Raw genomic sequence first — 15,368 nt, 5'->3', positions numbered from 1 at the left:
CCTACTAACAGTATCTTATGAGTATTTTTGGCAGTGGCACATGGGAGTAGGCCACAAAACTACACCAAGTTTAGTGCAAAGATACTTTTCATTCTCTGAATTGCAGCAAAGTATTTGGGTGTAGAGACTCCATGGAAGAATCCAACTTTGGTAGCGATAATTGATTCTGAATGATGAGAGATGGCCGAGGTTGTAGGCATTAAGGGAAACGACAAATTAGAGACTGAAGGGCAGGAAGTATGTTCTCCCAATCCATTTTTGGAACTAAAATTCTTCACTCTAGATCCAACAAACAGTATTTCTCACAGTAAACATTTTTAAAATTATGAATCTCACTATTTTTAAAAACTATTATAGCTTTCACATGCACAAAACTTGCATAGTATATTGGATTTGTATACTGTAGTGTAACAATCAAGGGAAAAACTGTTAAGTACAAGTATTGCAAATGAAACTGAAATAATTACATACAGGAAAATAAATGAGTTTATTGAATGAATTTAAAAAGCTAGACTGTTACTACAACTGAAGCTGAATACTTGTGCACATTCAAAGACCCAGCTATTCATATATTTTCTGTAATAATATCTTATAAACAGATAACAATCAGAATTATGCATGATGCCTTATATACAAGGGATATCTTTATTATTTGTAACCTATGCATAGACAGTCCATATTTATTGTATTGGAAATGATCACACCCAGTACGGGAACAACAAACGGCACATAGCAATTGGTGGGGAACAGTGCCCCAAACAGATCTTATTTAAATAGCAAGTGTTAACTGACAGTTTGAAAGTGCTGTTGTACAATTAAAATTGATGCAGGAAATTAAAATACACTGTCATGTAGGTGTCTGATACACCTTACAAATACATATATTACAAGCACACACACACATCTACTGATTCCCAAGGACAACTGACAAAAACCATAAAGAACCAACAACCTATTAAGCTATTATGTAAGGAAATGTCACAATCACATTAAACATTTATTACTTCATTTTCTATTGAACTGTGCATCAAAATTTCTTGCCTTGAACAACTGCCAGTTTTGGTCTTTTGCTTGAATAATAATTAAGACAAGTTTTTATCCGCACTTTGAGTAAGACATAGGTACAACTATGCATGCCCAAAATGTTGTGCCTTCTCTGTAAGCTGAGTCCTACTGGTCTTTCTTCCCCGTTGTTGAATGATATGGTGGTGGAGGCTCCTGTAAAATAAAATCAATATTTCAACAGTTTTATCGCCAATAATCTTACAACACTGCTAAAGTCTGCCCAACATTACTATGAAGCTGTTTCCTCTTGCTTTGTTTTGCAGCAAACAAAGGCCCTGAAATGCACTTCATGACCTGTCAACGGCACTTTTTCATAGAATACAAACAAAACCATATCCAAGAGGAAATAATGACGAACTGCTAATTTTGTACGATTCTTATTTTTGATGTAATGTCACAACATACTTTCAAATATCTCAGCCACAATAATAATTAAGAAAAACTCTTAAGGGGAGCTGGAATGATGAAAATGACAAAATTAATGTTTTTAGGTTTTTTTGATTACAAAACTATTTCGAGTTTTCTGAATAAAACAAATCAAGTTTCACCCTTCCAAGTGAATTCTAAGTGTGTGTTTTATTGCTGCAAAGTTGACGTGCCGCGTAAACAATTGTAGCAACTTGGTTTGTCACATCCGACGACGCCACTCGCTGGCTGCAAGCAGGGTATGTTTGTGGAATTAGACAGTGTTTTGTTTTCCAACGTTGTATGGCTTTATTTCTGTGACAGGTGACTGTTCATATCGGTAAACATAAAACCTATACCATGTGTGTGGACTTGTGGAGTTTGCTTTGTGTTGTTTAGCTGTTCAATTTTGCATATTTGACGAATTTTGCTCGTACTTGTTTTACGTATTTGGTTTGTGGATATCAATATGCCCTGTTTCAGCAATCGAGTGTTTAAGAAAAGGCACAATGAGTGGAAGAAGAAATCTTTTGTTGTTTCAAAGGGAGATGCTGCTCAGACTGCTTCACCGACTACTCCAAATGAATGTGACAGAACTACTTCCAGCAAGAAACTTTGTGACAGCAAAGAATCATTTGAAAACTATGAAAGTGGCAATAATGATGTGAATGAAATAATTAACATTTTCTTGCTCTCCAATATTTTGAAACATAATGTCTCATGCCAAGTTTGCAAAGAAAGAGGACTGAAATTGCAAATAACTTCACACATTGGTTTGACATGTAATATGTTATTGAAGTGTAACCAATGTGCTGCAACAGTTTCGTTTTCTAATTCTAAGAGTATTTCTTGTAATGGTAATAGTGGAAAGAAGATGTATGATATAAATGTTAGGCTATCGTATGGTTTGCATTGCATTGGCAGGGGCAGTGCTGCAGGGACACCGTTATGTAGAATTATGAACTTGCCAAGACCACCAGTCGAGTTTGGATTTTATAATGAATTGGTGGGATCTTCTGCTGAAGAATTTGCTCAAGCAACAATGAAGAAAGCAGTTGAAGAAGCTGTGACAGATAATGGGAATTTTAGAGATTTTAACTGTTGCTTTAGATGGATCATGGGAATGTTGTTGTTGTTGTTGTTGTGGTCTTCAGTCCTGAGACTGGTTTGATGCAGCTCTCCATGCTACTCTATCCTGTGCAAGCTTCTTCATCTCCCAGTACCTACTGCAACCTACATCCTTCTGAATCTGCTTAGTGTATTGATCTCTTGGTCTCCCTCTACGATTTTTACCCTCCACGCTGCCCTCCAATGCTAAATTTGTGATCCCTTGATGCCTCAAAACATGTCCTACCAACCGATCCCTTCTTCTAGTCAAGTTGTGCCACAAACTTCTCTTCTCCCCAATCCTATTCAATAGCTCCTCATTAGTTACGTGATCTACCCACCTTATCTTCAGCATTCTTCTGTAGCACCACATTTCGAAAGCTTCTATTCTCTTCTTGTCCAAACTAGTTATCGTCCATGTTTCACTTCCATACATGGCTACACTCCATACAAATACTTTCAGAAACGACTTCCTGACACTTAAATCTATGCTCGATGTTAACAAATTTCTCTTCTTCAGAAACGCTTTCCTTGCCATTGCCAGTCTACATTTTATATCCTCTCTACTTCGACCATCATCAGTTATTTTGCTCCCCAAATAGCAAAACTCCTTTACTACTTCAAGTGTCTCATTTCCTAATCTAATTCCCTCAGCATCATCCGACTTAGACTACATTCCATTATCCTTGTTTTGCTTTTGTTGATGTTCATCTTATATCCTCCTTTCAAGACACTTTCCATTCCGTTCAACTGCTCTTCCAAGTCCTTTGCTGTCTCTGACAGAATTACAATGTCATCGGCGAACCTCAAAGTTTTTACTACTTCTCCATGAATTTTAATACCTACTCCGAATTTTTCTTTTGTTTCCTTTACTGCTTGCTCAATATACAGATTGAATAGCATCGGGGAGAGGCTACAACCCTGTCTCACTCCTTTCCCAACCACTGCTTCCCTTTCATGCCCTTTGACTCTTATAACTGCCATCTGGTTTCTGTACAAATTGTACATAGCCTTTCGCTCCCTGTATTTTACCCCTGCCACCTTCAGAATTTGAAAGAGAGTATTCCAGTTAACGTTGTCAAAAGCTTTCTCTAAGTCTACAAATGCTAGAAACGTAGGTTTGCCTTTCCTTAATCTTTCTTCTAAGATAAGTCGTAAGGTTAGTATTGCCTCACGTGTTCCAACATTTCTACGGAATCCAAACTGATCTTCCCCCGAGGTCCGCTTCTACCAGTTTTTCCATTCGTCTGTAAAGAATTCGCGTTAGTATTTTGCAGCTGTGACTTATTACACTGATAGTTCGGTAATTTTCACATCTGTCAACACCTGCTTTCTTTGGGATTGGAATTATTATATTCTTCTTGAAGACTGTGGGTACTTCGCCTGTCTCATACATCTTGCTCACCAGATGGTAGAGTTTTGTCATGACTGGCTCTCCCAGGGCCATCAGTAGTTCTAATGGAATGTTGTCTACTCCCGGGGCCTTGTTTCGACTCAGGTCTTTCAGTGCTCTGTCAAACTCTTCACGCAGTATCTTATCTCCCATTTCATCTTCATCTACATCCTCTTCCATTTCCATAATATTGTCCTCAAGTACATCGCCCTTGTATAAACCCTCTATATACTCCTTCCACCTTTCTGCCTTCCCTTCTTTGCTTAGAACTGGGTTGCCATCTGAGCTCTTGATATTCATACAAGTGGTTCTCTTCTCTCCAAAGGTCTCTTTAATTCTCCTGTAGGCAGTATCTATCTTACCCCTAGTGAGACAAGCCTCTACATCCTTACATTTGTCCTCTAGCCATCCCTGCTTAGCCATTTTGCACTTCCAGTCGATCTCATTTTTGACACGTTTGTATTCCTTTTTGCCTGCTTCATTTACTGCATTTTTATATTTTCTCCTTTCATCAATTAAATTCAATATTTCTTCTGTTACCCAAGGATTTCTATTAGCCCTCGTCTTTTTACCTACTTGATCCTCTGCTGCCTTCACTACTTCATCCCTCAGAGCTACCCATTCTTCTTCTACTGTATTTCTTTCCCCCATTCCTGTCAATTGTTCCCTTATGCTCTCCCTGAAACTCTCTACAACCTCTGGTTCTTTCAGTTTATCCAGGTCCCATCTCCTTAAATTCCCGCCTTTCTGCAGTTTCTTCAGTTTCAATCTGCAGTTCATAACCAATAGATTGTGGACAGAATCCACATCTGCCCCTGGAAATGTCTTACAATTTAAAACCTGGTTCCTAAATCTCAGTCTTACCATTATGTAATCTATCTGATACCTTTTAGTATCTCCAGGATTCTTCCAGGTATACAACCTTCTTTCATGATTCTTGAACCAAGTGTTAGCTATGATTAAGTTATGCTCTGTGCAAAATTCTACAAGGCGGCTTCCTCTTTCATTTCTTCCCCCCAATCCATATTAACCTACTATGTTTCCTTCTCTCCCTTTTCCTACTGACGAATTCCAGACACCCATGACTATTAAATTTTCGTCTCCCTTCACTACCTGAATAATTTCTTTTATCTCGTCATACATGTCATCAATTTCTTCATCATCTGCAGAGCTAGTTGGCATATAAACTTGTACTACTGTAGTAGGCATGGGCTTTGTGTCTATCTTGGCCACAATAATTCGTTCACTATGCTGTTTGTAGTTGCTAACCCGCACTCCTATTTTTTTATTCATTATTAAACCTACTACTGCATTACCCCTATTTGATTTTGTATTTATAACCCTGTAATCACCTGACCAGAAGTCTTGTTCCTCCTGCCACCGAACTTCACTAATTCCCACTATATCTAACTTTAACCTATCCATTTCCCTTTTTAAATTTTCAAACCTACCTGCCCGATTAAGGGATCTGACATTCCACGCTCCGATCCGTAGAATGCCAGTTTTCTTTCTCCTGATAACGACGTCCTCTTGAGTAGTCCCCGCCCGGAGATCCGAATGGGGGACTATTTTACCTCCGGAATATTTTACCCAAGAGGACGCCATCATCATTTAATCATACAGTAAAGCTGCATGGGAATGTAGAGGTCATAAATCTCTAAATGGAGTTGTGACAGCTACCAGCTGATACAGTTGTAAAGTAATTGATGTTGCTATTCTCTCAAAACATTGTAGATGTAAGGGCAATTCCAAGGACAAACATAGTGAAAGTTGTGAAGCAAATTTTCACGGCACGAGTGGAGCGATGGAAGTAGAAGGAGTGAAAGCAATTTTTTCCAGATCACAGGAGTTGTATAATGTACGATACACTAACTACCTAGGAGATGGTGATTCTAAGGGATATAAAGCTGTAGAGGAACTCTAACCTTATGGCACTGAAATTCACATTAAAAAACAGGAGTGCATTGGACATGCGCAGAAGCGCATGGGGGTCACTTGCGCAAACTAAAGCAGACATTAGGATCCCAGAAGCTTAGTGATGGTAAAACCCTTGGAGGAAGAGAAAGGTTGACAGATGAAGCAACTGATAGATTGGAGAGGTATTATGGGTGTGCAATTAGTCAAAATACAAGAAGCATTGAGCATATGAGGAGAGCAGTATGGGCATTATTTTTTTCATACTGCATCAACAAATGAGCACCCACAACATGCATTGTGCCCAACAAGTGATGACTCATGGTGTGGGTACCAATCAGGAAAGGAATATGCCTATAAAAACAGTTTGCCAAATGCTGTAATTGATGTAATTAAGCCCATATTCAGAGATTTATCACAGCCTAGTTTATTGGAAAAGCGTTTACATGGGAAAACACAAAATCCAAATGAAAGTGTAAATAATTTAATTTGGATTAGGATTCCCAAAACAGTGTTTGTACAGATAAAAACATTGCATTTTGGAGTGTACGATGCAGTGGCAACATACAATGAAGGAAACATTATCAAATGTGATGTACTGAAACGTTCAGGTTTCCAACCAGGACACAACACCATTTTCATAATGTGCCTAATTAATGAAAGACTAAGAGGTGCAGGAAGAGGAGACAAAAGCCTACAACATGCAGCAAAAGGGAAGAAAAGACCAGTGAAAAGGAAACTAACACTGGAAAAAGATGAGGATGCTGATAATCCATTATAGGGCAGGAATGTATTAAAAAACTTTGGAAGCCATTACCCGTAACTTTAAAATTTTAATCTTTGAGAAACATTTTCTCAAAAACTGCTAACAGTATATCACTGAAATTTACACAAAATATTGTTTACTTCTTTTCCTTCATTTTTATAACATATTGTAAAAAATATTGTATAATTCAAGGGTTATAGAAGAAAAGTGCAAAATTTTAGAGAAAAAAGTAAGCATCTGTTTTAAAAAAACTGTAAAACAAAAACCAATAAATACTTCTTAACATGGCATTATAACTTTGTAGAGAAATATTCACTGAACATGTAGTCCAAATTTCAGGGCAATATGTTTAATGGTTTTAGAAAAATGTTCCTTCTATTTGCTAAAATTAACAAGGAGGAGATGGATCATTCCGGCTCCACTTAAAAAATAACCAATACACTGTAAAGGCATTGTATACTGATGAAATGTGATCTATAGTTGTTTTCAATCCTACAGCAAAAAATAAATAATAATATTTCTGTCTTTAAGTTTTTAAACACTCCTTTCTGGGAGAGAGTTGGTATAGCAATTTACATATCAGCCATACAGGTTGAATATAGGTTTGTTGCTAATCAGATTTTCCTAGTGCTGTAAAATGTCATTTATTTGTCTCTTTATGAATAAAAAAAAGGTAGAATGTATTTCAGTTAACCAAGGGAAATGAATAACTTCCTCTTCAGCTTAATGTTCCTTTTCCTTCAGTTCACACATAAAATCACTTTGTCCAGATCAGCAACATAACAAGCAAGTGGCAAGCTATGTGAATTTAAAAAAACTATTAAGCATTTACACAGGAGAGAAAATCAATTGTGGAAAAGGACACAGCCACTAGCACTGCATTGTGAGAATTGACATTCTGGTAATTAAATGACCAACCAGAGGCAGTATTGGAAGCCTCATGTGAACACAGAATGTGTATGACATTTCTAAGTTTAACCTTGTGTTATTCACCAGTCGCTGTGAAGGTAATCCCGAGTACACTCACTGCCTGGAATCCAACCAAACTGCAAGTTATTGTTGGTGCTGTATTTATAGCAGAGTTAATTATCTGTCATCTGCTGCACCCTTTGATGTGCTTTTATTTTTTTGCTCTCATGCTATTACTCTATGAAATGTTGATATTTCTGCCAATTCTGGGTGAGCATAAGCAGATATTTTGCCTTCTGCTGTTTTTATGGTGTCTCCATTTCTTCAACAGACCTCCTGCTTATAGGCACTGCCACTTGTTCATCGATCTGCGTGCTCATTCCTTTGCAAACACATGTCGCAGCTCTTCAGTGAGAATATGACCCAGAAAGCAAAAACACACAGGTTTAATGTTTGCAGCACCTTTTGGAGACACATAATACAGTCCTCAAAATATTGTGTGCAAACAATGGAATAATTAACTTGGTTGAAATCCAAATAAATCATCTATCATGGTGATCAGAAACTTGAAATATTTCCATTATATTTGGAGAGTGGGATGTTTGAGGAAACTGATTGCATAAAAATTGACATCCGATTTCTGGGATGAACTATTAAAGTACCTTTCACAGGACAGGAGACCTTTTTTGCGGTCCAAAGGGATCCAAATGAACACCATTTCAAAGTATTATCTAACTGCATGAGAGGGTAGGGGCTTATAAAAATCAGAATAATTGTTAACTAAATGGGTTCACAGTATTTTTGTGCCCCATTAGATAATCCTTGCACAGTACTTCGTAGAAATTGCTTAACTGACACTGCCGACTCATTTCATGCTCGAAGGTTTTATTCACTTTTTGCAATAGCTAAAAAGGCTAAATTGTTTTGACAACAGAAAATCACATGAGTTTTGTTATAATGCTTGACACATGATTATCATTATCATTTGCCTGTTAGGGTACCTAACAGCGAGGTAATTAGTGCACGCTACTGCATGAAAGAGAGAGAGAGAGAGAGAGAGAGAGAGAGAGAGAGAGAGAGAGAGAGAGAGAGAGAGAGAGAAGGATGATGAAATCTATTAAAAATAAGTAATGAAAGACAAACCACAAAATTCTGATAAAATGCACCAGAATAACTAGATAAAACCAAGGATAAAAAGCCAGCACAGAGTTACAAAGGGAACAGATTACAGTAGCTGGGTGACTACATAAAATTAATGGATGACCAAGGAACTCAACAACACAATAAAATCTCACATCCCAGGAGTCCTGACATCACTCAAAACCTTGAAACCTGGAGCACACTTGCCCCATTATCAGTTAAAATAGGGGCATTCCTGTGGGAGACCTAGATCTGTCCTCAGGCCATTGTATAAGACACACTCAATTACAATATGTCATATCAGCAGCTGTGTTCAACATCTATGACACACTGGTATCTCCTCACAACATAAGAGAAAGCCATGTGTCAATAGGCATTCTCCCATTCAAAGTCCTGTAAAGGCTATTTCTTCTTGTGGTCGTGAGGAGGTAAGCCACTGTCGCAGTGAAAGTTTCACTGACAGCAGCTCATTATTACTCACATCCAACCACTGAGCCTCACACCAACTCACGGCTTTCTGTGTTGTGTATATGGCAATAGCCTCCAGGGACACAACAGTGAGCAGAATATGGAAGGGAACAAGTCTCCTTGGTAACTGCACCTCTGAGTTGATTTTCCCAAATACCTTTGTGTTCTGAAAACCAGCAGAAAATTATTTCCTTTTCCTGGCTTAGCATGAAAAGGAGAGCATCTTATACTTCTCGCACCATCATATTCACAGGCTACACCTTATCAAACCCCTACAGTATTAGTGTAAACATTAATAAAATCTGGTGGAAATTGAAAATATTTCAAAATTTAGTTTTAAAAATATAATCTAGGATAAAACTACTACTGTACCCATTCAATTCAAAAAGTAACTTGGGCCTCTCTAATAGCCGGGGGACACCCTACATGACCCATCACTTTGAACTTTAATGCTATCCACCTACAACAACTCACGGCTTCCCTTCGCACAGATCTCAAATGACCTGCCTCGGTGCCTGTAGAAGTTTACAGAATGTATGTTCTAGTGGTGCTGGGCAACAGAAGTGAATGCTGGTGATTTTGAGAAAGAGCATGTGTGCTTGGTGTACCATGAGGAAAAGACATTGAATAGACAGTGAAGGCTTGCCAGCCTCTGCACACAAGCTAGCAACTGGACTCTTAAGATAAGCCCCGGCTGAGAGTGTACTAACCTTGCGATGAACTGCATACAGCATTTTGAGGTGTGAAGATCTTTGTGATCCATAAATCTGGATCTGTTTCAAGCTGGGGTCACATAAAGACTTAATAAAACTCAAGCAGATGCCACGTGGATCGTAAACATTGTACGACTGAACAGTGGAAAAACGTTGTGTGGAGTGACAAAACATGGTACAAAATGTGGCGATCCCATGGCAGAGTGTGGGTACTGCGAATGCTCAGTGAACGTCATCTGGCAGCGTGTGTAGTGCCAACAGTAAAATTCTGAGGCAGTGGTGTTATGCTGTCGTCGTTTTGTATGGCACTATCACAGCACAGTCCTACATTGATGTCTTAAGCACATTCTTGCTTCCTACTGTTGAAGAACAATTTGGGGATGGCAATTGCATCTTTCAACACGATTGAGCACCTGTTCATAATGCTCTTATTCAAAATGTTCAAATGGCTCTGAGCACTATGGGACTTAACACTGAGCTCATCAGTCCCCTAGAACTTAGAACTACTTAAACCTAAATAACCTAAGGGCATCACACACATCCATGCCCGAGGCAGGATTCAAACCTGCGACCATAGTGATTGCGCGGTTCCAGACTGAAGAGCCTACAACCGCTCAGCCACAGCTGCCGGCTGTTCATAATGCAAGGCCTGTGGCACTGTAATGGACTGGTCTGCACAGAGTTCTGATCTGAATCCTATAGAACATCTTTGGGATGTTTTGGAACGCTGACTTTGTGCCAGGCCTCACCGACTGCCATCGATACCTCTTCTCAGTGCAGCACTCCGTGAAGAGTGGGCTGCCATTCCCCATAAAACCTTCCAGCACCTGATTGAATTATGCTTGTGAGAATGCAAGCTGTCATCAAGGATAAGGGTGGGCCAATACCAGTTTGAATTCCAGCATTACCGATGGAGGGTGCCACAAACTTTTAAGTCATTTTCAGCTAGGTGTCCAGATACTTTTGATCACATAGTGTACATGTATTTTTACAGCAAGTCCCTTGGAGATAGAAGCAAAAAGGTTTGTCCTGTACAGCGAATCTCAATTCCTCCAAACAAGTCCTGTAAACATTCATGGAAGCCATTCTAGCACTGTGGTTGTGCCTGGACAGTCAAGCTCTGATAGCACAACTGGGAGTGGAGGAGCTGTCTGGGTCTGGTGATGAGGCATCCTGTCTGGGTCTAGTGATGAGGCATCCAACATCATGCTGTCCTTTTCATCAGTCAGACACAGCAATATGACATCTGATAGAACCTGGGGACAGCAAAATGGAAAGTTGAGAGGCATTCTGTTTTTAAGGTGCCTTCTCTACACTCATTGTTCAACTTATACCTTCCACTTGTGTCATGGCTACCTGTGTTGCTGTACCTTTACTCTTTTTGCTTTTCCTGGTACAGACGCATATGGTGGGACTGCATCATTGAACACTGTATCCATGCATAGACAGGTTTCTTCGTCAACAAAGTATAAGAGGTGGCAGACAGGAGATTTTGTAGCCTTGTATTCTTTGTTAGCTTCTGCTGAAGACACATGCATTGTAGCTTTCATTTCTTGTTCTTCAGCTAATACCGGGCAGCCTTGGCTCCCGATTGGGTGGTTCCCAGAGCAGTTGATGCAGACAGCTGGACACAGGCATTCAGTGCCAGATTATGGGATGCCTCTACACATTTCTTGCAAGTAGCTTCACCCCTGCAACCCAACAACCCAATGATGTGTGGTCAGATTACTAGCATTTGTAACACCATTACTAAATACATTTAAGTATCAATGATCTCTTGGGAGAATAGGTGTGCATACTCAGAGATGATACATCCATTGCGTTAGGAAAGCTTTGATTTTGTGGATTTGCTATAGTGTTTCACAAACAGCTAGGTATACAAAAATCCACATAGACAGAGACCTACTTCCTTGGGGAAGCCTTACACCACTGAGTTGCAACGGGTTCCCCAGAGGTTGACCATCAATGACTGTTCCGCCTCAACAGCCACGCGTCCCACAGCACACAAGCATATCTTAAGATTGAGGTCTTTTTTCTTTTACAGTGGTTTGTACCATCATTGTGATTGTAAGCCAAGACCCCATTCCCTGTGACAATACTGTGTTGCACAGTGGTCAGGTAGGAATACCCAAACCTGATGGCATTCACTAGTCTCTAGCTCAAGAAACATGCAGAGAAGGGGGGGGGGGGGGGGGGGGGGAGGGGGGGCAGGAATGTGACTTATTGAATGCCACATTTTACGAGAAAGCTCATATTTGCAAGAGAAACACCATACTTCAGGAACAGTCTTTGAAGAACTAAAATGCTGAAGCAAGTCTAGAATTTGAAGCAATGGTAAACAGAGACCAATCCAATTTCAGTGGCCAATGTTGGTGATGAAAACTTTTACTAACATTGTTAGCTACAAAAGAAGATAATACGTTCAAACTTCGCCTGCCCCCATAAGATTGTGGACAAGGAAATTAACTTATATGATACTCACAGTGCACTATAAAGGCATGTGAGAGACCACAAGAATTTCAATATAATAACAAAAATTCATTCTGAACTGCTGCTCAGAAATTCACACTAGTTGAAACTGCATGTAGCAAATTTTAACAATATATGTAGAGAGAGAGGTGCACACACAACTTTAAATGTACAGAGGTGTGATGAAAAGTAATGCCTCCAATTTTTTTTGTGAGAAAACTCTTAAAGCATTTTAAATAAAACAAATGTTATTAACATCCTACATCTTTATTCTTCATGTTTACACACTCATCTCTCAAAATAGCCACCCTGGTGACAAAACATTTTTGCCAACAAGAGACCAGTTTGTTACTACCGTCATTGCAGGATGTTTGACTTTGTTGAAGCCACAACTTCACCTATGCTTGCACTGATTCATCACCAGGAAAGTGAAGTCCTCAAAGATGTTCTTTAACACTTACAGTGCCGTAATATTACATTGGTAGCAGAGTACAGAAGAATGCCTTCCCCATAAATTACAAGCAGTGTGCTGCTTTTTTAAGAACTGCCAGGCCCATAATATTATGGGTAGTGCTCACCAGTCAGCTGTTAGCTCGCCCCACTTGACCCTCATGATTAATATTTTGTGTGTCAGATACTGGAAAGCACATAAATGCTTCTAGTATATATTTCTGCCAAAATGCAGTCTGATAATGGAAACAACAAAGACAGCCATTTGGGTGTGAGACATCAGTGCAAGCGCGTTGTATATTTGGAGCAGTATGTCTGATAGTAGTTCACTAAGCGATGCTGAAATTCTTTGCAGTCTTGAGGAGTCTGAGAATGACCTTAGTGATGATTTTGATACTGATGACACAGGTGAAGATCAAACTTATGTTTTATCTGACTCGAATGTAAATAATTTCAGTAAATTTTTATATTGTTTATGTATATTTTCAGTGTGATGTTTAAGATTAGATACTATTTTACAATGTTTTGAGCCACTATTATTTACAGTCACGTTTCATAGGTACTAATGTTCACCTATAATTTATGTATTATTTTAGAATCCTGTGATGGGACTGGAAATGTGACACCAGCAGCTCCTTGGCCCCTACAAACTTCACTGACTGCAAACGTCAGTGGTAGGAAATGGGCAGGAGTGGAAAGAAGTGGCGATTGGAGTGAGACAGATGATATTCCAAATACTATTTCAACTACACTGGCACTGACAGGAACATCATAACACATTTAAGAGCAATGTAATTTGGCAGATTTCTTTTATTATTTCTTTCATAAGGAGCTAATTCATCACGTGGAGCAAACATATTTATATGCTAGGCAGAAAATGCAAAAAAAGCAATTCCTTGGCCAACTTGTCCCAAACGGCACACTAGCAGCAGGGGTAACAGTGACGTTGGACAACACACGAAAATGTATTGCTATCATTTTCCATTGAGTGTCAGTGAGTACCCGTCAACTGCAGATAACTGGAACATAAGTACAGTGGTGCCTTGCAGTTTTATCCAAACATTATGAGCAGGAACAGATTTCTGCTAATACTTTCTAACCTCCACTCAAATGACAATAACCGAATAAAAGCTAAAGGTGAGCCAGAGTTCAATCCATAACTTAAAACTACAGCATGTGTATGAGAAGATACATAAGCGGTGCAAAAATGGGTACTAACTGAAGTGTAACATCACAACTAATGAAGCGATCTGTCTATTTCAGGGATATCTTAGTTTCAAACACACATGCCACAGAAACAACACTGATATGAAATGAAATGAAATAAAGCTATACATAATTTCAGAGGCACAGACGGATTTGGGGAACATCTGGAACTTTGACGTACTCAGAGAGCAGGACAATGCTATAACCAATGTTGCCCTATGACTGCTTGACAATTCAGCAGCTAAGAGTCACACACTGTTCAATGACTGGCACTATACCAGCAGTTCATTAGCAATAACTCTTGAAGCAAAAGGCACTGGTCTCATTGGCACTGTCAAGAACAACAGAAGAGGAATGTCATCTGATTTGAATGCTCCATCTCTTTACTGGAATAAAATAATGGCCTGTTGTAAGGTAAACATTTTAGCCTTATGATGGAAAGACGGAAATAGATGTTTTCATGATAAGCACAAGACAAAGAGGAGACATGATCTCCCATGCTTACAGGAGGAGGGAGGGGAAAATAAAAAAAAAAAAATAAAATCAGCAGCAGTCCTCAATTACAATAGAAACCAGTTTGGTGTTGACCTAAGTGACCAGACAATGTCATACAGAATTTCTGACCATCACTCTGTGTAGTGGTGAAGAAAACTTTCATTTCATCTATTTCTCATGGCTGTTTCCAATGCCTGTGTACCGTATACATAGATAAATATTAGTATCAGCCAGTTTATTATTGCTGTGTCAGGATCTGTGCATGTCATGCAGTACTGACCCCCAACCTTCCTTGAGTATCTGGAAATAAGTAACTGGGGTTCTGTGTACAACCATGCTTCCAGCTCTAATATGGGTATTACCTGAAATAGTAAGTCATTCTCCTTGATACACATTTCAGTTGGATTGCAAATAGACATACAAATTCATGATTTTATTCCTGTATTGTAAATAAAATACTACAATAAATGTTTTTGTAATCCTGAAAATGTCATTTTTCCTATCTGGCAATGAATGATTTGAGAGAGCAAAAACGTATAACATTTTCTTAAAGAGCAATTAATAAATTTTTTTCAAACTGCTGAAAAGAGTTTCAAGTTTATAACTGAGCTTGCACTTTAAAGTATAGTGAAAGTGCCCAGAACTGGGGGAAGGAGACTGGGATAAGAGGTTGGCACACAGGTAAGCAGATTTCAACAAGTGACTGGCCACCTAAGTGTTAAATTTTGAAAACAAATGAAAACTGGAGGGGGCAAAGTCACTACTGTATGGAGGACGATTGATGACAGTGAACCCAAGGCATCTGATTGCTATATTGCTCATGTGTGGAGAGGATGTTCAATGTATGGACAAATTCTTCGAATTCGAA

The 15,368-nt window shown here is 39.0% G+C and overlaps 1 protein-coding gene across 1 annotated transcript in view; it reads right to left on the bottom strand.

Annotated features, from left to right (window-relative positions):
* Positions 1-463: 463 nt before the first annotated feature.
* Positions 464-15,368, bottom strand: part of LOC124788358 (WW domain-binding protein 2) — a 133,143-nt gene continuing 118,238 nt past the window's right edge. Inside the window, exon 7 of the mRNA XM_047255623.1 lies at positions 464-1,218. Within this exon, the coding sequence (XP_047111579.1) occupies positions 1,171-1,218 (48 nt within the window). The 3' untranslated portion in view covers positions 464-1,170. The remainder of the gene's footprint in view (positions 1,219-15,368) is intronic.

This window comes from Schistocerca piceifrons, chromosome 3 (genome assembly GCF_021461385.2).
Source record: "Schistocerca piceifrons isolate TAMUIC-IGC-003096 chromosome 3, iqSchPice1.1, whole genome shotgun sequence".
Classification (NCBI taxonomy): Eukaryota; Metazoa; Arthropoda; class Insecta; order Orthoptera; family Acrididae; genus Schistocerca; species Schistocerca piceifrons.
Note: the sequence above shows the minus strand (reverse complement) of the source record. Positions and strands in the feature narration are given on the sequence as shown.